This window comes from Symphalangus syndactylus, chromosome 23 (assembly GCF_028878055.3).
Source record: "Symphalangus syndactylus isolate Jambi chromosome 23, NHGRI_mSymSyn1-v2.1_pri, whole genome shotgun sequence".
Classification (NCBI taxonomy): domain Eukaryota; kingdom Metazoa; phylum Chordata; class Mammalia; order Primates; family Hylobatidae; genus Symphalangus; species Symphalangus syndactylus.
The window spans coordinates 41,767,862-41,794,870 of record NC_072445.2 but is presented as its reverse complement, the minus strand read 5'-3'; the positions used below and the strand labels follow the sequence as shown (position 1 = coordinate 41,794,870).

At 47.2% G+C, this 27,009-nt stretch overlaps 2 protein-coding genes across 15 annotated transcripts; one reads left to right on the top strand and one right to left on the bottom strand.

Moving 5' to 3' along the window:
* The first annotated feature begins 622 nt into the window (after nucleotides 1-622).
* On the top strand, nucleotides 623-16,541 carry MOG (myelin oligodendrocyte glycoprotein). 13 transcript variants are annotated; one of them, XM_055262876.2, is made up of 8 exons: nucleotides 623-906; nucleotides 2,918-3,265; nucleotides 10,000-10,113; nucleotides 11,488-11,508; nucleotides 11,748-11,768; nucleotides 14,502-14,618; nucleotides 14,922-14,942; nucleotides 15,646-16,541. In XM_055262876.2, the coding sequence occupies exons 1-8, from the start codon at nucleotides 807-809 to the stop codon at nucleotides 15,672-15,674; spliced, it is 771 nt and encodes a 256-aa protein (XP_055118851.1). In that variant the 5' UTR covers nucleotides 623-806; the 3' UTR covers nucleotides 15,675-16,541. The 13 variants fall into 13 exon arrangements, with proteins under 13 accessions (XP_055118851.1, XP_055118852.1, XP_055118853.1 ...); XM_055262877.2 differs by having other exon boundaries at nucleotides 15,392-16,541; XM_055262878.2 differs by lacking the exon at nucleotides 14,502-14,618 and adding an exon at nucleotides 14,396-14,443.
* On the bottom strand, nucleotides 15,599-24,879 carry ZFP57 (ZFP57 zinc finger protein). Of its 2 annotated transcripts, XM_063633238.1 has the most exons (5): nucleotides 24,765-24,879; nucleotides 20,936-21,419; nucleotides 19,999-20,125; nucleotides 19,446-19,547; nucleotides 15,599-17,949 (listed from the first exon to the last, which is right to left on the bottom strand). In XM_063633238.1, the coding sequence occupies exons 2-5, from the start codon at nucleotides 21,356-21,358 to the stop codon at nucleotides 16,691-16,693; spliced, it is 1,911 nt and encodes a 636-aa protein (XP_063489308.1). In that variant the 5' UTR covers nucleotides 21,359-21,419; nucleotides 24,765-24,879; the 3' UTR covers nucleotides 15,599-16,690. The 2 variants fall into 2 exon arrangements, with proteins under 2 accessions (XP_063489308.1, XP_055118846.2); XM_055262871.2 differs by lacking the exon at nucleotides 24,765-24,879 and having other exon boundaries at nucleotides 20,936-21,470.
* Between the last annotated feature and the right edge of the window lie 2,130 nt (nucleotides 24,880-27,009).

Genomic DNA, 27,009 nt, shown 5'->3' with positions numbered 1-27,009 from the left:
TGGCAAGTGATGTGAAGGCTGGAGAGTGTGTCCTGTATGCTGGCTCTGTCCCTTCTGCCTGTGTTGACTGACATAGTTAGTTGCTGCCCTTGCTCCCTTCCTCCAACCTTGCCTCTCTCAGCACACCTGACATTCATCTCATGACTTCCCTAAAAATATTATTTGGGAACAAGAAACTAACAAATCCCAAGTGACCTATCACATATACAAACATACAGAACAGAGTTTGGATTCGCGGTAGAAGAAAGGGAGGTTAGACATCAAGAAGAATGGTCTGGTGATGACAGTTGTGAGATAATAGAAATAGGAAAAAAAAATCTACGTTTTCTTTCTTTTTTTAAGAACCAATAATAATTTCTCTCTTTTGACTAGTCGGTAGGGCTGGGGTGGATTGGAGGAACCTTACATATTCCATGAACAAGCCTCTTCCTGAGGTCCTGTAAGTGATCCTTCCTCACTGATTAGCCCCTAGAAGACCCTTCAAAGGTTGGATCTACAGGAGGGAGTGGGGGAGGAAAGCCCAGTACCAGGCAGCCTCTGCTCCATTGCTCTGGGGGGGTGGGGAAGGCAAACCCTGGTCATCCCCTCAGTCTGTAGCCCTTTTGTGTGAGTGCCTGGCAAGGGTGACGTGGGGCTGTTTCTGCGGGCACAGCTGCAGCACTTACCGGAGTGGAGGCAGGGCCCAGGCAGCACTGCCCTCCAAGATCTTCCCTTGGGCTTTTCAGCAGTAAGGGGTCATGCACCCTAAGGGCCTCCACTTGGCCTGACCTTGCTGCGGGGGCTCTCTGTCCCCAGGAACAGTGGAGATGGCAAGCTTATCGAGACCCTCTCTGCCCAGCTGCCTCTGCTCCTTCCTCCTCCTCCTCCTCCTCCTCCTCCTCCTCCAAGTGTCTTCCAGCTATGCAGGTAAGACATGGTTTTTTTCCTGCCCTGGGGAGACCCTGAAAACAGAAAGGCTAGTTTCCTGGGGCTTAGCTCCTTCAATCATCCTCAAGTTGCTATATTATCTTTCTAAAACATAGACCTGCTGACATGCCTCCCTTCCTCAGAAACCTTCCGTGGGTGGTTCTTACAGCCTTCAAGATGGAGTCCAGACTCTTTTTTTTTTTGATACAGAGTCTCCCTCTGTTGCTCAGGCTAGAGTGCAGTGGCATGATCTCGGCTCACTGCAACCTCGGCCTCCCTGGTTCAAGTGATTCTCCTACCTTGGCCTCCCAAGTAGCGGAGACTACAGGCGCCTGCCACCACGCCCAGCTAAATTTTTTCTTTTTTTTTTTTTTTTTTTTGTATTTTAGTAGAGACGGGGTTTCACATGTTGGCCAGGATGGTCTCGATCTCCTGACCTGCTGATCCGCCCGCCTCAGCTTCCCAAAGTACTGGGATTACAGGCGTGAGCCACTGCGCCAGGCCTAATTTTTTAATTTTTAGTAGAGACGGGGTTTCACCATGTTGGCCAGGCTGGTCTGGAACCCCTGACCTCAAGTGATCTGCCCTCCTCAGCCTCCCAAAGTGCTGGGATTACAGGCATGAGCCACTGCGCCCAACCCAGACTCCTTAATGTGACTAACTCAAGGCTTTCCTTGAACTAGTTCTTACTTGTCTTTCCAGCTTTGTCTTTTCACCTCTCAAATTGAGATTAAATAATAACAACCTCTTGGAGTTCTCATCAGAATTACATGAAATATGTAACATGCTTAGCAGTGCCTGTCCATAGTAAATCTCAATAAATGTTTGTGGAATTATAATATCTTGTCATGTTTGAGACTTTGCTCTGCATAATCAGGCACCAGTAGGTTTTTATAAAGGAACCCGGCTGTCACGTGCAGAGGAGAAATAACCAGAAAGATTCCCATCCTCAGGGAGCCACCTGACTGACAGAAGCACAGTGCATCCACTCTCCAGGTCTAGGGGAGAAAGCAGCCTTATTTCTTAGTAGCTCAGAGTCTGACTTAAGAAACACATCCACATAGAAAAAAACATGGAACTTGTTCGGGTCAGGGTCCAGGAGCCACAGTGAGGTAGAAGACACAGGGGAAGGAAGAGTGAAATAGAGCCATCCCCAGGGTGGAAGATCTCAGAGGAGAATTTGGGAAACAAGGTATGAACAAGGACTGAATAGTGAGAAGTGATGGAGAGACAGTTAAAGTGGATGGAGTGACAAAAGCAAAACCTCTAAGGGTAGAATAGGCAGCAATTTGGCCAAGTCCTAACAGGGAGGCCCATGGGAGGATTCAACCTCAAGATGCTGCACCACCTTCCAAGAGGGAACCTAAAGGCTGGGCTGAAGAGTCAGAGATGGCTACAGCTGGCAAAAAGATGGGCAGATGCTGAGAGGAGATGATTGCTAGAATGTTCTGTCCAGGACATTCACAGTATCTCTATAACCAGAGTCTTTTTTGTTGTTGTTGTTCTCAAGAAGGAAACTTGGGGCCGGGTGTGGTGGTTTATGCCCATAATCCCAGCGCTTTGGGGCCAAGGCAGGTGGATCACCTGAGGTCAGGAGTTCGAGACCAGCCTGGCCAACAGTGTGAAACCTCATCTTTACTAAAAATACAAAAATTAGCTGGGCGTGGTGGTAGGCGCCTGTAATCCCAGCTACTCAGGAGGCTGAGGCAGGAGAATCACTTGAACCTGGGAGGGGGAGGTTGCAGGGAGGCAGAGGTTGCAGTGAGCCAAGATTGCACCACTGCACTCCAGCCTGGGCGACAGAGAGTAAGACTGTCGCAAAAAAAAAAAAAAAAGGAAGAAGAAGAACACAAGAACAATTGCACAATTGCAATCCTCCCTGGCTCTAGAATTTCATTTAAAAGTCGAGTGTCTTCTTCCTTCCCTGTTTTGAAGCAGCCCTTCTCATGACAGGCTTGCTTGCCAAGGTTCCCTCTGATCTTAAATCTCTTCCTTTTGGTGTCTTGGACAGGGCAGTTCAGAGTGATAGGACCAAGGCACCCTATCCGGGCTCTGGTCGGGGATGAAGTGGAATTGCCATGTCGCATATCTCCTGGGAAGAACGCTACAGGCATGGAGGTGGGGTGGTACCGCCCCCCCTTCTCTAGGGTGGTTCATCTCTACAGAAACGGCAGGGACCAAGATGGAGAGCAGGCACCTGAATATCGGGGCCGGACAGAGCTGCTGAAAGATGCTATTGGTGAGGGAAAGGTGACTCTCAGGATCCAGAATGTAAGGTTCTCAGATGAAGGAGGTTTCACCTGCTTCTTCCGAGATCATTCTTACCAAGAGGAGGCAGCAATGGAATTGAAAGTAGAAGGTGAGTAGTGCCATATAATATTAGGTATTAACTGTTGGGTGGCTAAGAACAATTATTCTCTCAACTGAGATGAGATCCCTCAACCCAAACATCTCACTCCTGGGAATGAATTCCATACAAATGTACACATCAATAAACAGAAACTCATGCTTAGAGATGTCTGTTGCATCATTATTCAGAGTAGCAAGGAAATTGGGATCAAAATCAATGCCTTTGAGTAGGTAAGTGACTGAATAAACAATGGTAGCCATACTGTGAATATTATGCAGGCATTAAAAAGATTATTTTAGCACAAGGCCAGATGGTTTGGAGGCCTTCTGTAAGGTATTATTGAGTGATAAGAGCAAGCTGCTGTAGGATACAAAAACAAAAACAAAAACAAAACCCTAGGGCATGGTGGTTTGCCTCGCAGCTACTCAGGAAGCTGAGGCGGGAGGCTGGCTTGAGCCCAGGGGTTTGCAGTTACAGTGAGCTATGATTGCACCACTGCACTCCAGCCTGGGTGACAGAGCAAAGACCTTCACCCCACTCCCTACCCGTCTCTAAAAAAAACAAAAACAAAAAACAAAACCCTTGGGCCCGGCGCAGTGGCTCACGCCTGTAATCCCAGCACTTTGGGAGGCCGAGGCGGGCGGATCACAAGGTCAGGAGATCGAGACCATCCTGGCTAAAACAGTGAAACCCCGTCTCTACTAAAAATAAAAATAAAAAAAAAATTAGCCAGGTGTGGTAGCACCTGCCTGTAGTCCCAGCTACTTGGGAGGCTGAGGCAGGAGAATGGCATGAACCTGGAAGCGGAGGTTGCAGTGAGCCGAAATCCCGCCACTGCACTCCAGCCTGGGGGACACAGCGAGACTCCGTCTCAAAAAACAAACAAACAAACAAACAAAAAAAAACAACCCTGTATTTGTGAGCACACACACACACACACACGCTTGTGCTTGGTCCTAGTGAATAAGCAAGTAAATCAAATGTCTAAATATAATTATAGAAAGGAGATGTCACCTTTTGGCTGCACCTCCACTATTTCATTCTGCAGAATTGCAGAATTTCTTTTTGTTTTTCTTTCTTTCTTTTCTTTCTTTCTTTCTTTTTTTTTTTTTTTTGAGACAGAGTCTTGCTCTGTTGCCTAGGCTGGAGTGCAATGGCGCCCTCCACCTCCTGGGTTCAAGTGATTCTCCTGCCTGGGCCTCCTGAGTAGCTGGGATTACAGGTGCCCACCACCACACTCAGCTAATTTTTGTATTTTTAGTAGATACAGGGTTTCACCAGGTTGGCAAGGCTGGTCTCAAACTCCTGACCTCAGGTGATCCACTCGCCTCAGCCTGCCAAAGTGCTGGGATTACAGGCATAAGCCATGGTGCCCGGCCACAGAATTTCATTTTCAACATGTTTTGCATGATGGGTGATTTTAGAGAATATTTTTTGCTCTATCGCAGGATGACTAAGATGTGACAAGGTGAAGTGGATGGAGGGAGAGCTTTGAAAGTTAATTGCTATTTAATTGAAGAACTAAACTGCTTTGAGAGCCTGGGGGTCAGATCCTTTGCCTTTTCCTCCTCCCCACCTGCAGTGCAAACATCAGACAATTGATTACTATTGTATCCCGGAGGTGGGAGTGACCATTGCAGTGCTGGGACCAGAAGATGGCATTGTATGTGGAACAACAAAGCACTATTTCTAGAGACTGCCTGCAGGGATATGGAAATAGCTTTGTGTGTCTCAGAATGTTCTTCATACAGCTGTTTTTACTGGGGAAATTCTACTTGTCGAAAAGTTTGATAGTGAGACCCTCTCCAGTTTGCAGATTTTTCTCCTTCCTGCTCAACAACTTCCTAGCTCAGGAACTGCCTCTCCCAACAAACTCCCTCAGTTTCACCACACCAAAAAAGGAAGACAAGCCGGGTGCAGTGGCTCACACCTGTAATCCCAAAACTTTGGGAGGCCGAGGCGGGTGGATCACCTTAGGTCGGGAGTTCGAGACCAGCCTGACCAACATGGAGAAACCCTGTCTTTACTAAAAATACAAAATTAGCCTGGCATGGTGGCACATTCCTGTAATCCCAGCTGGGAGGCTGAGGCAGGAGAATCGCTTGAACCTGGGAGGCGGAGGTTGCAGTGAGCCAAGATCATGCCATTGCACTCCAGCCTGGGCAAGAAAAGTGAACTCCGTCTCAAAAAAAAATAAAAAATAAAAAAATAAAAAATAAAACAACAACAACAACAACAAGGAAGACAAAAAGAAAAACAGCTAAAGACTTTGCCTCAGGGGAGAAAGTTCTCTTTTGGGTTGCTATCCACATTCCAACCTCCTGTTCCCACCTCTTAGTCTGCATGCCTAAGAATCTAAAAGGAAACTGTTTTACAAGTAAAAAGGGACCCTTTGCCTAGGCTTCGGAGCCAGGAAGTTGAGACAAATTTAGGAATGAGATGAAGTAATGGTATTATTGCAAGTCTCAGGTGTAACTACCTCTGCTCTTTCTCTGAAGAGTTTCTAATGTCTCTTTTTTACTTATTTTTTCTTGTCGTTTTTGTGATTTTATTACTAGTTGTCTCTAATCCTTTCTTTAAATTCTTCATTATGAAACATAAAAACAAATGCCAGTCATGGTGGCTCACGCCTGTAATCCCAGCACTTTGGGAGGCCGAGGCAGGCAGATCACCTGAGGTCGGGAGTTCGAGACCAGCCTGATCAACATGGAGAAACCCCATCTCTACTAAAAAATACAAAATTAGCCAGGCATGGTGGCGCATGCCAGTAATCCCAGCTACTTGAGAGACTGAGGCAGGAGAGTCGCTTGAACCCGGGAGGCGGAGGTTGCGGTGAGCCAAGATCGCGCCATTGCACTCCAGCCTGGGCAACAAGAGCAAAACTCCGTCTCAAAAAAAAAAACCACATACAAACCAGAGATAATCTTACAATGAGCCTCCAAGTGCCTACCACCTTGCTGCAGCACTTGTCAATCCAGGGACCACCCACTTCACCGGCTCCCCACTCATTACCACCCTCCCCTACTCAATTACTGAGGTAAATCCTAGGCAGCATGATCATTTCTTTTTTTTCTTTTTATTTATTTTGAGACAGGATCTGTCTCTGCCACCCAGGCTGGAGTGTAGTGGCATGATCTCTGCTCACTGCAGCCTCTGCCTCCCGGGCAGAAGCCATCCTCCCACCTCAGCCTACATAGTAGCTGGGACCACAGGCACACACCACCACACGCTGCTAATGTTTTGTATTTTTTGTAGAGACTGAGTTTTGCCATGTTGCTCAGGCTGGTCTCAAACTCCTAGGCTCAAGCAATCCTCCCACCTCGGCCTCCGAAAGTGCTGGAATTACAGGCACGAGCCACTGCACCCAGCGAAGAACACTTTTTAAAAAATAAATAGGCCGGATGCGGTGGCTCACGCCTGTAATCCCAGTACTTTGGGAGGCCGAGGAGGGCGAATCATGAGGTCAAGAGATTGCGACCATCCTAGCTAACATGGTGAAACCCCATTTCTACTAAAAATACAAAAACAAAATTAGCCGGGCTTGGTGGCAGGCGCCTGTAGTCCCAGCTACTTGGGAGCTGAGGCAGGAGAATGGAGTGAACTCGGGAGGCGGAGCTTGCAGTGAGCTGAGATCGTGCCACTGCACTCCAGCCTGGGCAACAGAGTGAGACCCCGTCTCAAAAAAAAAAAAAAAAGCCACACACACACACACACACACACAATAATATAAATAAATAAATAACCACAATACTATTATCACATCTTAAAAACTCAACAAAAATTTCTTAATATCATCAAATACCCAGTTTATGGTCAAATTTTCCTGATTGTTTTATAAATATACTCTTACAGTTCGTTTCTTTTAGCGAGATTCAAACGTGACCCACCCGTTGACCTTTGCCCTTAGGGTTTCCCACGGTCTGAATTTTGTTGACGACATTCCCAAGTTGCTATGTAATACGGTCCTCCATGCCCTGTGTTTTTCTGTAAACTGATAGATGTGCAGGTGCAATGACATTTGTGTTTGATTTACTTTGGCAAATATAGTTCATCAGTGATACTCTATACTTCTTGTTGCTTTACATGCGGAGGCTAATAATGTCTGCTTTTCTCTCTTTTCTAATTATTTGTGAAAGGAAAAATGTGGGGGGTTGGGAGAAAAAAACCCTTAAGTACATACTCACTAAATCACATTGCTACAGGTAACTTCCATTAAGAACTTGAAAGTATGGGCCGGGCACGGTGGCTCACGCCTGTAATCCCAGCACTTTGGGAGGCCGAGGCGGGCGGATCACGAGGTCAGGAGATCGAGACCATTCTGGCTAACACGGTGAAACCCCATCTCTACTAAAAATACAAAAAATTAGCCGGGCGCAGTGGCGGGTGCCTGTAGTCCCAGCTACTTGGGAGGCTGAGACAGGAGAATGGCGTGAACCCGGGAGGTGGAGCTTGCAGTGAGCCGAGATCGCGCCACTGCACTCCAGCCTGGAGACAGAGCGAGACTCTGTCTCGAAAAAAAAAAAAAAACTGGAAAGTAAAGGTCGCTGCATCTTCCTCTAGGGAACACAATAATAGACAGAAGCCTTAGTCTACAGCTTGAAGGATTGTAATTATACCTAAGCAACCCTCCTGGACCAGTTTAACGTTATTAGCTGTGATGTATCCCTACCTTTGATGTCATTATCCTTACTTAGCTCCCTTAAAGCAGAGATCAAGATGAAAAGGGCTTCAGCTGCAGCATCGCACATGGAGATTAGAGTGGGGCTTTTGGATGCTGAGGAGCAGACCTAGAATGGGAAATAGATGGGAGCCACAGAAGTGAAGGTCCCCCTCCCTCATTGCTCAACCTACTCCACGTCTCCACGTCTGCACATCTGTTCAGTTACTGAATCCTGTGTAAGCTACCTTCTTTTTCTTTTTTCTTTTCTTTTCTTTTTTTTTTTTTTTTGAGATGGAGTTTTGCTCTTGCTCTTGTTGCCCAGGCTGGAGTGCAATGGTGCGATCTTAGCTCACTGCACCCTCCAACTCCCAGGTTCATGCAATTCTCCTCCCTCAGCCTTCTGAGTAGCTGGGATTACAGGTGTGCACCACCATGTCTGGCAATTTTTGTATTATCAGTAGAGGCAGGGTTTCACCATGTTGGCCAGGCCGGTCTCGAACTCCTGACCTCAAGGGATCCACCCACCTTGGCCTCCCAAAATGCTGGGATTACAGGTGTGAGCCACCGCGTCCACTGTAAACTACCTTCTTAAAAGCTCTAGAAGAGGGCTCTTAACCTTTTGTTGTGTGTCGTGCACCTTCGGCAAGCTGATGAAGTTGATAGACCCCATCTCAGAATTTTTTTTTTTTTTTTTTGAGACAGTGTCTCACTCTGTCACCCAGGATGGGTTGCAGTGGCACGATCATGGCTCATTGCAGCCTTCACCTCCCAGGCTCAAGTGATCCTCCTGACTCAGCCTCTTGAATAGCTGAGACCACAGGCTTGTGCCACCATGCCCAGCTAATTTTTAATTTTTTTTCATAGAGGCAGGGTCTCACACTATGTTGCCCAGTCTGGCCTCGAGAACTCCTGGGCTCAAGCAATCTTCCTGCCTTGGCCTCCCAAAGTGGTGGGATTACAGGGGAGAGCCACCACACGTAGCCAGAAGAATGTTTTAAATACACCAAATAAAACATTTATACCGAAATACAGTTATCAAAATATTAAATTAACAAGAGTTAGGGTGGCCCTAGTAATTAGTGTAATTTCAAAATAGTAATGAACATAAGCGATAGTTTGAGATTTCTGTGACTTTTCTAATGTGACATGAAAATATTTGTGATTTTTCTTTCTTTCTTTTTTTTTTTTTTTTTGAGGTGGAGTTTCGCTCTTGTTGCCCAGGCTGGAGTGCAATGGCAAGATCTCGGCTCACCGCAACCTCCGCATCCTGGGTTCAAGCGATTCTCCTGCCTCAGCCTTTCGAGTAGCTGGGATTACAAGAATGTGCCACCACGTCCGGCTAATTTTGTATTTTTAGTAGAGACAGGTTTTCTCCATGTTGGTCAAGCTGGTCTCAAACTCTCAACCTCAGGCGATCCGCCCGCCTCGGCCTCCCAAAGTGCTGGGATTACAGGTGTGAGCCACTGCACCTAGCCAATATTTGTGATTTTTATTGACGACAAAGTCAAAGGTTCCATTCATATTATTGTGGTGTATTGCCTACAAGCATAATTAAAATAAACACTAAATTTCAGTTTCAAGGTTACTGAAAATAAATATGTATTTTTTATTCCCTATTTAAGCTTTGAATCCCCTGACTTCCTATACCATTACCACTGTCCTAGTTCAGGTTCATGTTGTTTTTTACTTTAATTGTTATCACAGTCTCTTAACATTTCTCCCTATCTTCTCCAGTCCTGTAGGTGCTAAATCTGATGTGGTCACTTCTCAGCTTGGAATCCTTCAGTGCACCCCCACGGCCTTGAGGATCAGATCTAAATTCCTTAGCTGCTCCTTAAAACTCCCCCAGCCTGACCCAATACACAATCTTGACTTTAAACCACTTGTCATTCTAAATCACTAGCATTTCCTGGAAAAAAAAAAACCATTTTTCCTTCAGGGCTAAGCTCAGGGACCAATTCTGTATCACCTTCTTTGAATCCTGAGGATATTCATTTCTTTATTTGATCTGATTTATTGGGCCCCAGGCACCGTGCTGAGTGTTGAGGATTCAGCTCTGGGCAATGTCGGTCCTACCTTTCAGATCCTTTCTACTGGGTCAGCCCTGGAGTGCTGGTTCTCCTCGCGGTGCTGCCTGTGCTCCTCCTGCAGATCACTGTTGGCCTTGTCTTCCTCTGCCTGCAGTACAGACTGAGAGGTACAGGGCAGAGGGTGGGTGGATCAGGATCCTTCCTTTAAATGAGCTGGCTTCTTGGAGCTACACCACTTAACATGTATTTGTGGGTGACTTCTGGGTTCAGAACTTCTTCTCACTATTGAGTGATAAAGAAAAAAAATAACTCCATGATGAAAGAGTTTTACATCTTACGGAATGCTTTCATATGAATAATCGGACTTAGCATTTCCCTATGAGCTAACTATGGCATATAGTAACCCCATTTTACAGAGGATGCAACTGAGGCCAGGAGTAGTTCAGTGACTTACTCAAACCGATATAACTTATAAGTGGTAGAGCTGAGGCCTCTGTGTCATATGTAGCAGCTCTATGCAACTTGGGAGAGTGTGAGCTTCAAAGTCAGACAGGTCTAGGCTATTAGGAATTTTGAATAAAGATACTGAAGTGAAAGTCTCTACCACACAGTAGGCGTTCAAAAATTGTTTCCTCCTTCTCCATTCAACACTGAAGACTCAGTTTCAGCTGCTGATGAAGCTCCTCTTTTTTGCCTAGAGCTTTCATTCTGAGCCTTCTCCTCCTACCAAGTGTCTCCCCAGTGCCAGAGCAGGAAGAGTCTTCACTCCTCCCCATGCCCCACCTCCCATTTGTTACTAAGAGGAGAGGAGAAAGTAGCAAGGACGGTATGGGGAATGTTTTCGGGGAATGGGTGTTGGTGGGATCAACAATAAAGTCCTTTCTCTCACCTTGAATTCATCCCAGATGCCTGCTTGTTTACTTCCACACAGAAAAAGGCCTTCAGCCCACACGGCTGAGCAGAAAGAATCTGAATGTTAGAGTCAGGCAGCCTGGGTTTGAATTCCATCTCAGGTACTGAACTATGTAGCGAAATTCTTTGATTCTCCAAGCCTCAGTTGCCTTCTCTGTCAAATAGAGAAAACATCCTCCCTCCTAAATTGTAGGGAGGATTAAAGTCATGCAAAGTGCCTACTACAAATCCAGTCACAAAGTAGCTAGCTACTCACTAAATGTTCAGCTCCTCCTTCCTCATTCAGATGGGAAGTGGCTTTAGATCTACAAAGCGGCAACGCAGTGGGCTGGAGCAGCACTGTGAACTGAGAATCCAAGAAAAGGGGCAAAGAGCAGCTGGGAGGTAGTAGATCCTTGTGCTGGCTTGGGGCATTGCTCACATTCTTCATTCGCTATTGTATCTAGACTATAGCTAGAGAAAGAGCCGCAACCCTTGGCTTTAAATCCAGTGCTCTTCCTACTCTCCTAAGGTTGTTTCCGGGCCGCAGAGAAATAGCCTGCACAAGGGGCCCAGGCGCTGGATGTGGGAGGGTCCCCACCGAGAGCCAGAGCATGCAGGAACTAAAATGTTGCCTTTTTCTATTTTAGGAAAACTTCGAGCAGAGATAGGTGAGTTCCAGTCATCATTTCTCCCAATTCTTGCCTTTCAGTTTTTTGGCATAACGGATATTGTAGCGTTCTCGGACGTCTCTCTCTCTGAATACCCTGTTTTCCCCTCAGTTTCCCTTTCTCTATGGTGGGTGTGTCGTGCCTAGAACAAGTTTTAAGTAATTAAATAACAAAGACTCAGGATAAAAGATCCTTTTTGAGTGCCCTGCTAAACCCATTTCCATTTGTTTCTCTTTCAGAGAATCTCCACCGGACTTTTGGTAAGTTCTGGCATATCTAGGCCCTCCCAGATCAACTTGGTATTTCACTCTAGTTCCAGTCACCTGGGGGAACAAGGACCCCTGGCTCCTGGTTGGGTCCCTTCCTCTCTTCTCTTTTCTTTCTTTAAATAAGAAGTCATTTGCATTTAGGATTGGTAAAATCATAATAAAAATACTCATGTACTGTTTTTATGTGCCAGGCACTATTCTAACTGCTTTACAAAAACGTTATCTTATTCTGTTTAACTCCTTATGCACATGATCTCTCTTTTCAGGAATGGCAAAACAGAGGTAAATAGACTGTTTTTTTATTTTTTACTTTTTATTTTTACTTTTTTTAGTAAATAGATTGTTTACACGTAAACCTGATGTCTGGTTGGGGAGGTGAAACAAACAAAAACAAGACACAACTGTATCACCTGTACTTATATTTCTGCTTTACAAACTCAGGATGTTTCCATGAGTAGAGAACATGACTAATCAGAGAAGACCTCATGGAGGAATAGAAAAGCCACCAAACCCCACTAGGAATTGACCCCTCAAGGACATGGTTTCTAGCCTTTTTGTTCACTGCAGATTGCCCAATGCCTAAAGACAATGGCAACAGAAGAGCATCCAAATATTTGTTAGATAAATGTTGCAGAAACTAGAATGTGTCATTAGGGCACAGATGGTACCTTCTCTGAGCAAACTTCCTTCACTGCCCCTCCTCCCGAGCCTGTAGGTGACTCTACTCTTGTCACCTGGCACACAGAGTTCTATCCTATGATTTATGAAATTAGACCAGTGTGTGGACTGCCCCCCCCCCCGCCACACACACACACACACACGTCTTTACACACCCAAAGAGGAGGAATAGTATCTGTTTTGGAGGACTTGACTATGAAAGGTCTTAACTCCTTTTTGTACCATGAATCTCTCTGGCACTCCAGTGAAGTCTAAAGGACCCCTTTGCAGAATGTTTTTAAATATACACATAAAATAGAACACATAGGATTGCAAAAACAATCATTGTATTGAAATATAATTATCAACCGATAATCACATTTGTGATATAGTAACATAAATGTTTCTTTTTTTTTTTTTTTTTTGAGATGGAGTCTTTCTCTGTCCCCCAGGCTGGAGTGCAGTGGCGCGATCTCGGCTCACCGCAACCCCCACCTCCTGGGTTCACACCATTCTGCCTCAGCCTCCCGAGTAGCTGGGACTACAGGCGCCCGCCCATACGCCCGGCTAATTTTTTGTATTTTTAGTAGAGACGGGGTTTCACCGTGTTAGTCAGGATGGTCTCAATCTCCTGACCTCGTGATCCGCCCGCCTCGGCCTCCAAAAGTGCTGGGATTACAGGCTTGAGCCACCGCGCCCGGCTCTTTTTTTTTTTTTTTTTTTGAGGCAGAGTTTTGCTCTTGTCACCCAGGCTGGACTGCAATGGCACGATCTATCCTCAGTGAAACCTCTGCCTCCTGGGTTCAAGAGATTCTCAGCTACTCCCGAGTAGCTGGGATTACAGGTGCCCACCACCACACTCAGCTAATTTTTGTATTTTTAGTAGAGACTAGGTTTCACCAGGTTGGCCAGGCTGGCCTCGACCTCCTGCCCTCCAACCCACCTTGGCCTTCCAAAGTGCTGGGATTACAGGCATAAGCCACCGTGCCCGGCCGTAAATGTTTCTTTAGCAAAAGTAATACATTAAGTAATGTAGCAGCAAGTCTAATAACCTGTAATTTCTTTCTTTCTTTCTTCTTCTTCTTTTTTTTTTTTTTGAGATGGAGTTTTGCTCTTGTAACCCAGGCTAGAGTGCAATGGCACGATCTCGGCTCACGACAACCTCTGCCTCCTGGGTTCAAGCGATTCTCCTGCCTCAACCTTCCAAGTTGCTGGAACTACAGGCGCATGCCACCACGCCCAGCTAATTTTTGTATTTTTAGTAGAGATGGGGTTTCACCATGTTGGCCAGGCTTGTCTTGAACCCCTGACCTCAGGTGATCTGCCTGCCTCGGCCTTCCAAAGTGCTGGGATTACAGGCATGAGCCACCAGGCCCAGCCCAATAACCTTTAATTTCAAAATACTAATAAACATAAACAGTATTTCAAGATTTCTGCAATAACTCTAATGGGAATGAAAACATCTATGGCTTCCATTGGTAATTAAGTCACAGGTACTGCTCATATTGTGGTTAGTTGTAACATGTTTTGTTTTGTTTTGTTTTTTCCAAGACTTGGGGGAATGGGTGTTGGTGGGATCAACAAGAGTCTTGCTCTGTGGCCCAGGCTGGAGTGCAGGGGCAGGATCTTGGCTCACCTCAACCTCTGCCTCCCAGGTTCAAGCGATTCTCCTGCCTCAGCCTCCCAAGTAGCTGGCGTTGCAGGCATGCGCCATCACACCCAGCTAATTTTTACACTTAGTAGATACGGGGTTTCACCATGTTGGCCTGGCTGGTCTTGAACTCTTGGCCTCGTGATCCGCCCACCTCAGACTCCCAAAGTGTTGGGATTACAGGCATGAGCCACCATGCCTGGCAGTTGTTACATTTTTAATGAAAGAAAATGTTAAATCCAGTTATTGAAAATAAGGAGGCAGTACTTTTCTCATCCCAGTTCATGGACTCTCTGAATTCTGTCCCCAGAGTCCTTTGGTGTTCTAGGACCCCAGGTTAAGGAACCAAAAAAGACAGGTGGGTGGGGCATGAGGGGAACACATGTTAACCCTGTTTGTTCTGGTGAACAATTCAGATCCCCACTTTCTGAGGGTGCCCTGCTGGAAGATAACCCTGTTTGTAATTGTGCCGGTTCTTGGACCCCTGGTTGCCTTGATCATCTGCTACAACTGGCTACATCGAAGACTAGCAGGTGCAGTGGCTGGGCAGCAGGCAAGACCACCAAATAGTGGGGGACCAAGTCAGCTCTGAATGGGAAGCCGAAAGAGAATAGAAACAGGACTCAAGATTAGGGGAGCTGGGATTTCCTTATTCCTCTGTCCCCATGCCCAACCCCAGGTGCTTCTGAGAAACTGTGAAGAGAACCACTTACTGGATCTGTGGGGTCCCCCAGTGGAAAGGGCAGTGTGGGTCACTCCAAATGTCCATAGGGAGGATGTGGGGAAGGTGCTGTTCATCTTCCACTGATCACTTATTTCTTTCTTTTTGTTTTCAGGGCAATTCCTTGAAGAGCTAAGTAAGTTCTCTTCTCTCTCTTATAAGCAGAGAATAAAAAGCCAGGAAAGGGAAACAGAAGCAACAAGAGGAAGAGGGGTCTATTGTGGGATCACATTCCCAGAGGAAAGGAGGAGCTGGAGAGCCTGGGTGGAGGGAAGACTCCTCCTGGGAGGTAGAGGGGAAAGAGGCCAGCTGTTAGAGACACATTTACAGGTGGCAGAGAAGCTGGAGGCACTCCCATCTGCCACCTGATTCATTCCTCCTTCACTGCCCCTAAGCAGGAATCTCACCCTAGCTGGTCTCATTGCCCATTCCACAGCAACTGCCCAGTGCCTCACCTCTCAGATCAACCATTGAGGCAGGAATAGAGACAAGATGACCCCAAGGGCTTTTCTTCTCCCTAGTTCAATGGTTTTATGATACATACTACTGACATAGGTTTTTCAAGTTATTTTCTCCTTCTTCTAGGAAATCCCTTCTGAGTGATGTCACATCTTGGCAGGGGTGGAGAAGAGCCTGGTTGCCCAGGGATTGGTCCTTGGGGACATCTCATCCATCAAGTTGCACACTCACTGGCATCTTTGCTATGGGGACATTCCAATTTGCACTTTCAGGAACACTCTGAATTCCAAGTAGAATTGATTTCTCTTCTTCTGTCATCTACCTTTTCTCTTCCTTCATTTTCCCATTTTTATTACCCTTCTTTCCATTTCTCTCTCCAGTCTTCCACCTGGAAGCCCTCTCTGGCTAAGGACAGGCAGGTGCCCCTCTCTCCATCAGAGGACACCTGTACTGGAGAGCAACACAGGATGGTCTCTGCCATGAACTGGAGGCCAGGAATCTCCTCACTGAAAATTACAGTATGATAACTTTGCAAATGGTGGTTGTTTCTTCCAAGACTCCAGCCCTGATTGCGCAAAACTGAGAGGCATGTGAAGGGAAGGAAGAGGAAGAGTGCAAAACATTGAAGAGAGAGCTGAGTGAGCTGAAGAGTGAGGATATGGGTAGCTCCAACCCAAACCTGGAGATGGGGGGAAACCTACAGAATACTAGCCAGAGCTCCACCTTGTCTTGGTAGCCTACTAGGGACCTGGGGAAGCAAAAATGAAAGCTGGGCAACATGCCTGCTTTAGAATGTTTTCCTTCTACTTACACATCTTCCACAGGTCTCAGAATCTTTCCTTCCTCTCATCCTTTTCCTCCTATCTTCATATCTATCAGAGTATCCACTGTTTATTCAACAACTACTACTTGATGGTCAGACACAAACAAGCTAGGTGCTAATTAATAACGATACGAGTTTTGGCCAGGCGCGGTGGCTCACGCCTGTAATCCCAGCACTTCGAGAGGCCGAGGTGGGCGGATCACGAGGTCAGGAGTTCGAGACCAGCCTGGCCAACATGGTGAAACCCCATCTCTACTAAAAATACAAACAATTAGCTGGGCATAGTGGTGGGCGTCTATAATCCCAGCTACTCGGGAGGCTGAGGCAGGAGAATCGCTTGAACCCAGGAGGCGGAGGTTGCAGTGAGCTGAGATCGTACCACTGCACTCCAGCCGGAGTGACAGAGTAAGACTCTGTCTCAAATAAATAAATAAATAAATAAATATAATACAAGTTTTCGTATGCACACTTCTAACCCCTTTTCTTTTATGTATTTCCTTCCTTATCCACGCACCTGTCTCCCTCTACTCCAGCCTCATTACCCCAGAGGTCAGTCCTCAGGAAAACCAAACACAAAGAAAGAGCTCAGTCAGAAAGGCCATTTATTTATGTTTCAAGATGCTCACTGCTTCCTTTGTTTTGTCTCCTTTGCAGGCCTTCTCTCTTAGGCCTCTTCTCCTGGGGGTATGGATCCTGGGGGGAGATTGATCACCTCCATGCTTCCATTCCTCCCCAGCCATAGTGGGGGCATCGTGAGAGAAGCCAAGCCACTGGCCCAGGATCACCCGGCATTTATGGTGGCTGCTCTGGCACAGTTCCTTGCCTTTATAGCCCCTCCAGTGATCCATAAGGCCCTCTTTCTCCCCAAAGGAGAGGTCACAGATAGGGCAACGGTAGCTCTTCTGCTTCCAGTGGGTCTGCTGGTGTCTGACCAGCCTGGAAAATGAGCTGAAAGACTTGCTACAATGGAAGCAGTAGTTGGGCGGCTCTGTGAGGTGGGCCTTCTGGTGTCTGGAGAGATAGGATTTCTTGCTAAAAGTCAAAGGACAATGGGGGCAACAGAAGACATTGAGTCTTGAGGGCTTCACTGGATGAGAGTTGGATCTGACATCCGGACAGGGGGTTCCAGTGATGGCTGCCTGGGTCCTGGTCACAGGTGCTTTGTTCTTAAGTACAGATGGCTGGTTCTGGGCCATAGGACCCTCAGTTCTAAATATGGGTTCCTGGGACCTGGCCACTCGTGCATGGTTCACATCCAAAAGCCCCTGGATGGACCTCTGGCTTCTGGCGACGGGTGTCTGGAATTCAGCAGGGGTGCCTGGAATCCTCAAAGTACACTCCTGGTTTCCATCCACTGGCTCCTGGTTTTGGTGTATCTTCTGGTGGCGTTTGAGCTCAGACTGGTCCCGGAAGCTCTTCCCACACACAGAGCATGAATGGGGCCGGTAACCCAGATGGACGCGGCGGTGACGACTTAGTCCAGAAGCATCACAGTAGGTCTTGTCACAGAGCGTGCAACAGAAGGGCCTCTCACCAAGATGCATGCGTCTGTGATAGCTGAGGGACTTGGGGCTCCGAAACAACTTCCCACACTGACTGCAGCTATTAGTCAGTTTGGGATTGTGAACAAACTGGTGGCTATAGAGGTAGGAGCGCCTGCTGAAACATTTACCACAGGTGTGGCAAAAAAAGGGTGGCCCAGCCTGGGATGCTTGAAGCACCCGGGTCCTGTCCATAGACCCAGCTGGGGCAGATAGGGGGCACTGGCCGGCCCCTCTGCATGCAAGGAAGACCTTGTCATCACTAGTCCCCTCATCTCTCAGACTGGGTTGTTGTTCTCGAAGCTCTTTCTTCTTGCCTTCTATAGTGAATGAGGAAGAATAACACAAAATTCACTATAAGAACTCCAATAGAGGCTGGGCATGGTGGCTCACACCTGTAATCCCAGCACTTTGGGAGGCCGAGGTCACCTGAGGTCAGGAGTTCGAAACCAGCCTGACCAACATGGTGAAACCCTGTCTCTACTATAAATACAAAAATTAGCTGGGCGTCATGGCATCTGCCTGTAATCTCAGCTACTAGGGAGACTGAGGCAGGACAATCGCTTGAACCCGGGAGGCGGAGGTTGCAGTGAGCCGAGATGGCGCCACTGCACTCCTGCCTGGGCAACTAGAGCGAAACTCCGTCTCAAAAAAAAAAAAAAGGAAGAAAGAAGAAGAAGAAGGAGGAGAAGGAGAAGAAGAAGAACTCCAACACAGCTCTCCATTCAGCCCAAGACACTTCTTGTCTCTGCCCTTGCTCTCCCACTCAACACATTCATCCTCACCCTTGGGCCTCATAGGCTAGAAATAAGAAGAAAAAAAACAAAAATTTGGCGTTTCAAATTAAAAGCAAATAAAAATTTTACTGGAGTCTTTCAACACCGTCAGAAATTAAATTTTAACTTACAATAACACTTCGTGAAATCTATCTTATCTCATTCTAAATATTGCTCAAACTCCCATAGACACTCCACAGACCCCCATATAATAATGCATCATGAACATTGGGCCACTTGAGGGTGAAAAGAGGTGTTATTAATAATCAAGCTGGGATGAGAAGTATAAACCAGGACTGTCTTGGAAAACCAAAAAGTGTAGTCAGCCTGGCTTGATATCTCTCTCAACTATTTACTACCAGGGACAAGCCTCCCTTACTCCAACCCAGCATGAAGCCTATCTCCTTTGCTTCTCTTTTCTCTTGGAAAGAACATTTTAATCAGAGCAGTGTCATGGGCATAAGCAACCTTCAGGTCATATCTCAATCTCTAGAAACTGAAGACATTTACTTCTCCTAAAAGACTTAGATGTTCAGCTGGCCAGGTGCGGTGGCTCACGCCTGTAATCCCAGCACTTTGGGAGGCCGAGGTGGGTGGATTACCTGAGGTCAAGAGATCAAGACCATCCTGGCCAACATGGTGAAACCCTGTCTCTACTAAAAATACAAAAATTATCTGGACATGATGGCACGTGCTTGTAGTCCCAGCTACTTGAGAGGCTGAGGCAGAAGAATTGCTTGAACCCGGGAGGTGGAGGTTGCAGTAAGCCAAGATTGTGTCACTGCCCTCTAGCCTGGCAACAGAGCGAGACTGTGTCCCAAAAAAAAAAAAAAAAAAAAAAAAGACTTGGATCTTCAACTTGAAGTCAAGGGACTTGAACCTATGATATTAAGCTCTCTCTCAACTCCAAGTCTGACCAGGCTGGACAGAGGTACACTAGGAAAGCATCTATAGAGCATTCATCCTCTCCATCAGCTCTCCATCCGTTCAGGGGTTATCCTGGGCCCTTTTTTCCTTCCTCCCTGCTTGGCAATTCTTACCTGAAAGGCTTTTTGTGTTTGGGAGATGGACAAACTCTCTCCACTGTTCCTCTTCTTGCTCAAGCTTGGTGATTAGCTCTGGCTTACGCAGAAAGATTCTGGCTGATGTGTGGGAATGAGAAAGAGTTGAGTTGGTCCCAGGTGTGGCCCCTTCACATCTGATGGGGACAACAGGCTACCTCCTGTAGCCTTTGTTTAAGAACCATAACCTGGGACACGTAGATGCAGAAAGGAGACATTCAAAAGGCCAGCTGCTAGCAAAGTACCTGGTTCTCAGGAGTGACTTAGTCATCAAAATATTTGTTTGATGAATGGAAAAATTTGCATATTTTGAGAACACTGTCATCATGTTACAAGTGTTATCTTTGCCTTCATGCAGGCTATCATTTCTTCTCTTTACCACTGAGCTTAGTGACTCAGATCTTTCACACCTGGAAAGCATAGAACCAGGGGTCAGTGAAACTAATTGTAAGCTGATCTACCTGTCCAGGGAAACCAGATGTTCCAGAGCCCTTAGGACAGGGGACTTGCTGAGGGAAGCCCAGCCTCTTACCCACAGATGTTAAATTCTTAAAGGTTTCCGACATAACATCCTGGTAAAGGACCCTCTGGCTGGCATCTAGACAGTCCCACTCTTCCTGGGTGAAATTCACTGCCACATCCTCAAAGGTGACTGGCTTCTGGAAGAACAGGAGAGACTCAAGAAGTTTATATAAATATGTGTGTGTGTGTGTGTGTGTGTGTATGTGTGCATACAAAATTAACATCCAGTCTCAAGATTCAGAGAATTAAAACCTAAGAGAAAGATAAAACCATGGAAGGAAGAGAGAAATATTAAAAGACAGACACAAGGCCAGCAACTGTGAACTATAGAAAGGAAAGGAGGCTGGGCGTGGTGCCTCACGCCTGTAATCCCAGCACTTTGGGAGGCTGAGGCAGGCAGATCATGAGGTCAGGAGTTTGAGACCAGCCTGACCAACATGGTGAAACCTGGTCTCTACTAAAAATTCAAAAATTAGCCGGGCATGGTGGCGCATGCCTGTAATCCCAGCTACTCAGGAGGCTGAGGCAGGAGAATTGCTTGAGCCTGGGAGGCAGAGGTTGCAGTGAGCCAAGATCATGCCACTGCACTCCAGCCTGGGTGACAGAGCAAGATTCCGTCTCAAAAAAAAAAAAAAAAAGGAAAGGAAAGATGAAGAGAAAGGGAGAAAGATAAGATGTGGGAGAGAGGAAAGAGGATATGCAGAATAGAAATAGGAAAGCAAAGCAAAAGAAAAAATGCTGCCACTCTAACAAATTTCAGGAAGTACTCCATGAAGGATGCCAGGGTGGTGAGGGTGATGGAGAAAGGTCTTGTAGCTCCTTTTTCTGGATGTCGTTCAGTCTGGAACAATCTGAGATTTCATTTGACCTGCAGGCAGGAGCATGCATGAAAGAGCTCCTGGAGTCCAGGACCTGGACCCCACCTCTCTCTAGCTCAGTCTCCTCACCTTCTTCACCCATGCCTCCCTCCAGCAATCTCTCTTCATGGCTTCCTGCAGGGTAGCAGATACCTCACCCACCCATGGGAGCATCTTCTGTACAGGTTCAATTGGCTTCAGCTGTTCAAACATCTTCTCTTCTGTGGTGTCTCTTTCTAGCTTTATCCACTCCTGGCCTGGTGCCCAGGGCTGACTGGATTCCTTCCTGGGGCTATCTACCTCCCAGTAACTGGGCAGATGAAGAGGCCCAGCAAAGGCCCCAGGGTTTGATGTGGCTTCCTGTGACAAATGTATCTGCTCCAAGAGGCTGTCTTCCTTTTTTGTTCTGCTGTCCAAATTCTCCTCTTCCACAGTTGAGAACAACTTTGCTTCCCTCAAAGCCGGGGCCACAGAGTTCAGGGTCCTGGTCACCCTTGGCTCACCAGCTGCCATTGTTTAGTAACATCAGGCTGGGCTAGGTGTCTGCCCTCTGTTCTACCCTGCTTCTAGAAACCTGAGGTCAGAGAAAAACAAAACATATCAGCAAGAGGGAGGGTAAGAAACAGCTGGCCGGGCGCGGTGGCTCAAGCCTGTAATCCCAGCACTTTGGGAGGCCGAGGCGGGCGGATCACGAGGTCAGGAGATCGAGACCATCCTGGCTAACACGGTGAAACCCCGTATCTACTAAAAAATACAAAAAATTAGCCGGGCGTGTTGGCGGGCGCCTGTAGTCCCAGCTACTCGGGAGGCTGAGGCAGGAGAATGGCGTGAACCCGGGAGGCGGAGCTTGCAGTGAGCCGAGATCGCGCCACTGCACTCCAGCCTGGGGGACAGAGAAAGACTCCGTCTCAAAAAAAAAAAAAAAAAGAAACAGCTTCCTTATTTGGTCAGGGAATGCCAGCAGTTACTAAACCCCTGCTGTGTGCCATTGGATGCTCTCAGCAATGAGGTAACAATTACTGGCCCTGTCTTAAGGACCTAATGCAGAGATGCTAAATAATTTTCCAAGGACAAGTGGACATTCTTGATCTACAAAAGTTAATGTTTAAACCTAATGTTAATGTTAGACTCAGTACCATTGGAAATCATGTAGCTGGGGTAACCAGGCTAGGATCTGTCACAGATCACCTTGAGTGAGTCTCTTTATTCTTTCTGACTTGGTTTCATCAGAAATGTGAGAATAAAGGAGACACTCTCTAAGATCTCTTCCATGACCAAAATTACACACACACACACACACACACAATTCTGTGATCTGGATTTTCAATACATGTAGTAGTTCCCCCTTATCATGGTTTTGCTATCCAATGCTTCAGTTACCCATGGTCAACCATGGTTCAAAAATATTAAATGAAAAAATCCAGAGGACAGGCACAGTGGCTCACGCCTATAATCCCAGCATTTTGGGAGGCTGAGGCAGGCAGATCATCTGGGGTCAGGAGTTCAAGACCAGCCTGGTCAACATGGTGAAACCCTGTCTCTACTAAAAATACAAAAAGAAAATAGCTGGGCATAGTAGCACACATCTGTAATCCCAGCAACTTGGGAGGCTGAGGCAGGAGAATCACTTGAACCCTGGAGGTGGAGGGTGCAATGAGCCAAGATTGCGCCACTGCACTCCAGCCTGGGAGACAGAACGAGACTCCGTCAAAAAAAAAAAAAAAAAAATCCAGAGATAAACAATTCCTAACTTTTAAATTGCTTGACATTCTGAGTAGCGTGATGAAATCTGTACCTTTTCTCTCTGGCCTGCCCAGGATGTGAATCATCCCTTTGACTAGCATATCCACACTGCAGACAGTATCTGTCCATTAGTTCCTTAGTAGTTAGCCATCTCAGTTACCAGGTTGACTACTGCAGTATAGCAGTTGCCTGTGCTCAAGAACCCCTTATTTTACTTAACAATGACCCGAAAGCACAAGAGTGGAGACACTGGAAATTCAGATATGAAAAGAGAAGCCATAAAATAAAAAGGTAAAAATTCTTGTCTTAAGGAAAGGAAAAATAATCATATGCTGAGGTTGCTAAGATTTACAATATAAGTTATTTTGAGAGATAGTCACACAACTTTTATTACAGTATATTGCTGTAATTTTTCTATCTTATTACTAGTTATTGTTGTCGATCTCTTACCATGTCTAATTTATAATCAAACTTTATCATTAGTATGTATGTATAGAAAAAAAAAACATAGTGTATACAGGATTTGGTACTATCCATGATTTCAAAATATCCACTGGGGTGGGGCGCCGTGGATCACTTGAGGGCAGGAATTTGAGACCAGCCTGGCCAACATGTAGAAACGCCATCTCTACTGAAAATACAAAAATTAGCTGGGCGTGGTGGCACGCTGTAGTCCCAGCTGCTCAGGATGCTGAGGCAGGAGAATTACTTGAACCCTCGAGGTGGAGGTTGCAGTGAGCCAAGACTGTACCACTGCAGTCCAGCCTGGGTGACAAAGCGAGACTCTGACTCAAACAACAACAACAACAAAAACAAAGTATCCACTAGAGGTCTTGGAACGTATCACCTGTGGATAAGGGGAACCACTGTATACACAGATCTTTGTAAAGAATACTGCTAACAACCCAAGAGCAATCACTTATTCAGGGCTCACAATGAGCCCAGGACTGGAGTTCCCTGCTCATCCTTGGAAATTTCCTGCTCAGATGCAAACATAGCTGAACTCTCAGCTTTTCCTGCCGACAGTCACTCACCCACATCTCCCTCACTAGAGATAGAAAGAAAATAAAGACCAAAAAACCCTGTTGACTATTTTTTCCTTTCACTTTTTGAGAAGTGTTAATAGAACGGAAAACACCAGCAAGGAAAAACGCCCTCGAGGAATAGAGTTAATTGGATCTCCAAAATGTTGTCATGAAAGCTGCATTCCTGGGATAATGAATTTGATTTCCTTCCTTTCTTCCTCTTTCTTTCTTCTCTCTCCCTTTCCTTTCCTATCTTTCAAAACCATTCACACTCCTTTTATGAGGCATGCAGATCTTGGATTATTCTTCCACTTTCCAGCCAGCTGCACTTCAAAACAGCCTTAATAAGGCCGGGCACGGTGGCTCAGCCTGTAATCCCAACACTTTGGGAGGCTGAGGCGGGCGGATCACCTGAGGTCAGGAGTTTGAGACCAGCCTGACCAACATGGAGAAACCCTGTCTCTACTAAAAATACAAAATTACCCGGGCGTGGTATGCCTGTAATCCCAGCTACTAGGGAGGCTGAGGCAGGAGAATCGCTTGAACCCGGGAGGCAGAGGTTGCAATGAGCCGAGATGGCGCATTCCAGCCAGGGCAACGAGAGCGAAACTCCGTCTCAAAAAAAAAGAAAAGAAAAAAAGAAAAACAGCCTTAGTAACAGCTCCCTCAAGAACCTGGCCTTCCAGTTCTCTGGCGGAGAAGACCTACTGCTGCCGCTAGTCCTCAAAATGGCATTTGCTGGAGGCGGTAGGAAAAGGCCCTAGGTCCCAACTGTGGATCCTAACCCCCGTGGGGACTGAATCTCTGCAGCTGTTGCTTGCCCAGGCACGTTTGCCTCCCATGAACTTCCTTCATCCACGGGGCCCCAGACCTCATACCGGCGGAAGGAGGAAGGAGACTGGGCATAACTCATCAGACTTTCGACTGTAAGGGCTGGAGTCCGCCCCGTGGGCTTATCTGTACCCGGGCCTGTCCCCACCCTTCCAGAATGTAAATCCTCTGAGGGAATGTGTCGTCGCCATCTTTCAGTCCTTTGAGTGCACCCAATCTCTCTCCAACCCAAAACCCTTTATCCACAGCAATTCTGAGAATGATGAGAATTCACCTCACCCCTCACACCCCAAACAGTTGCAAGATTTAGTGGGATTCACCCTTGTCGTCACCAACCCTGCTACTCCAGCCACGTGAGTTTTCTGCCTGTCAGCCAAGCAAAATAACCTTCCTGCAGTCGCACGGCCCTTGGGTCTCTGCTCAGGGCTTCAGAGACCCTTTCCAGCCGTTGCCCTGCCCCTACCCACCAGATCGCCGCCCTGGTGGGCGCTCCTGGCCCGGCCCTCCGCGCTTAGCTTGCCATTGCGCGCCCAGCTCCGAAACCCCAACCTTGGAGCTTCCGGTGACCGGGAACAAAGCAGGTTTTGCTCGCTGTTGCCTGGCAAAGCAGGCGCTTGTTAGCACCCACTGAATACGCTTATGTGCTCAGAAACGGTCCCATTGGTTGGGACTACCTTCCCCGATGCCCATCTGCCCAGAATCTTCCTTCTGGGATGCCGACTTTTTCAACACGTGCCAGGAGCCCTTCCTCGGCCCCGAATCCCCAGCGTGCCCACAGTGGACAGGGCACCTGGCTACACCCCAGACCAACCCACGTTTCCCCGGAGGACCCCAGAGGTTGGAAGCGCCTCTAAGATTAGGGGTGCGGGACTCCCCTGGCCTGCCGAAGAGTCAGAAGAGTGGGGACAACATCCAACATCAGCCTCTACCACCGCTAGCGCGACTTCCCGCCGCCGCTCTACTCACCTGACGCGCGCAGCGGACCGCGATTTAGGGGCGCAGAGTCTGCCAGGGACCAGCCGCTGGAGCGCTCCAGCCCAGCACCCGCAGTCCCGGCGCCGCGGCCCCGCCCCGGCCCCGCCCGCTTCCCCTCCCTCCCAGTCATCAGGCCACCGAGAACCTGCCCCTTGACCCAGCTGAGAGGGTGAGTCCGCTAAGGTCGAGCTTCCTATCCTAAGAATCAATCATAGACAGCCCGGCCACCACTTCGAGCCTCCGACCAACTAACTGCTGGTCCCAACTAGCGCTAGGATTTTCGTTTTCCCAGTCTTAATAGACTCTAGAAGAAGAAGAAAAAGGCCGGGCACGGTTGCTCACGCCTGTAATTCCGGCACTTTGGGAGGTCGAGGCAGGTGAATTACCTGAAGTCAGGAGTTCAAGACCAGTCTGGCCAACATGGCGAAACCCCGTCTTTACTAAAAGTACAAAAATTAGCCAGGCGTGGTGGCGGGCGCCTGTAACCCCAGCTACTCAGGAGGCTGAGGCGGGAGAATCGCTTGAACCTGGGAGGCGGAGGTTACAGTGAGCCGAGATCATGCTACTGCACTCCAGCCTGGGCAACAAGAGTGAAACTTCATCTCAAAAAAAAAAAAAAAAAGAGGAAAATATTTACGGAAAAAAAAAAAAAAGACCAAAGTATTATGATTAAAACACGCAGCCGAGAGCGGTGGCTCACACCTGTAATCCCAGCACTTTGGGAGGCCGAAGGGGCGGATCACCTGAGGTCGGAAGTTCGACCTCAGCGTGGCCAATATGGCGAAACGTTATCAGCGTGGCCAATACGGCGAAACCTTGTCTCTATTAAAAATACAAAAGTTAGCCGGTGGTGGTGACGCCTGTAATCCCAGCTACTTGGGAGGCATTGCCACTACTGGGCAAGTGTTCTTTCCAGAGCATCTTATCTGAATTACTGTAGTACTAAAGAATGTCTAGGCTGGGCCCCATTGCTCACGCCTGGAATGCTAACACTTTGGGAAGCTGAGGAGGGAGGATTGCTGGAGGCCAGGAGTTCAAGACCAGCCTGGGCAACATAGCAAGACCCTTTCTCTAGAAAAAATGAAAACAATTTGGCCAGGTGTGGTGGTACATGCCTTTAGTCCTAGCTGCTTAGGAGGTTGAGGTGGGAGGATTGCTTGAGCCCAGGAGTTTGAGGTTACAATGAGCTATGACTGCACCACTGCATTCCAGCCTAGGCAATGGAGTGAGGCCCTATCTCTAAACAAAACAAAACAAAAAAAGAATGTCTGCTGATAAACCTTGTGACAGGACATTCATGAAGGATGAAGAAAAGATTTCTTTTATTTTTTTATTTTTATTTTTTTGAGATCTCTGTTGCCCCGGCTGGAGTGCAGTGGCGCCATCTCAGCTCACTGCAACCTCCAACTCCCGGGTTCAAGGGATTCTCCTGCCTTGGCCTCCCGAGTAGCTGGGATTACAGGCGCATGCCACCATACCGGGCTAATTTTTTTTTTTTTTTTTTTTTTTTTTTTTTTAGTAGACACAGGGTTTCACCATGTTGGTCAGGCTGGTCTCAAACTCCTGACCTCATGATCTGCCTGCCTCGGC

Bases quoted from the DNA above. Each gene is read 5' to 3' on its own strand.
- ZFP57 (XM_063633238.1), bottom strand. From the start codon at position 21,358: ATGGCAGCTGGTGAGCCAAGGGTGACCAGGACCCTGAACTCTGTGGCC. The intron at 20,126-20,935 runs GTGAGGAGACTG...CTGTTCTTCCAG, and splicing joins GGGAGGCATGGGTGAAGAAG to AAGCCAGTCACCTTTGAGGA. The intron at 17,950-19,445 runs GTAAGAATTGCC...CATTCACTATAG, and splicing joins AAACACAAAAAGCCTTTCAG to AAGGCAAGAAGAAAGAGCTT.
- MOG (XM_055262874.2), top strand. From the start codon at position 807: ATGGCAAGCTTATCGAGACCCTCTCTGCCCAGCTGCCTCTGCTCCTTC. The intron at 11,509-11,747 runs GTGAGTTCCAGT...TTTCTCTTTCAG, and splicing joins AAAACTTCGAGCAGAGATAG to AGAATCTCCACCGGACTTTT. The intron at 11,769-14,395 runs GTAAGTTCTGGC...TTCTGTCCCCAG, and splicing joins GAATCTCCACCGGACTTTTG to AGTCCTTTGGTGTTCTAGGA.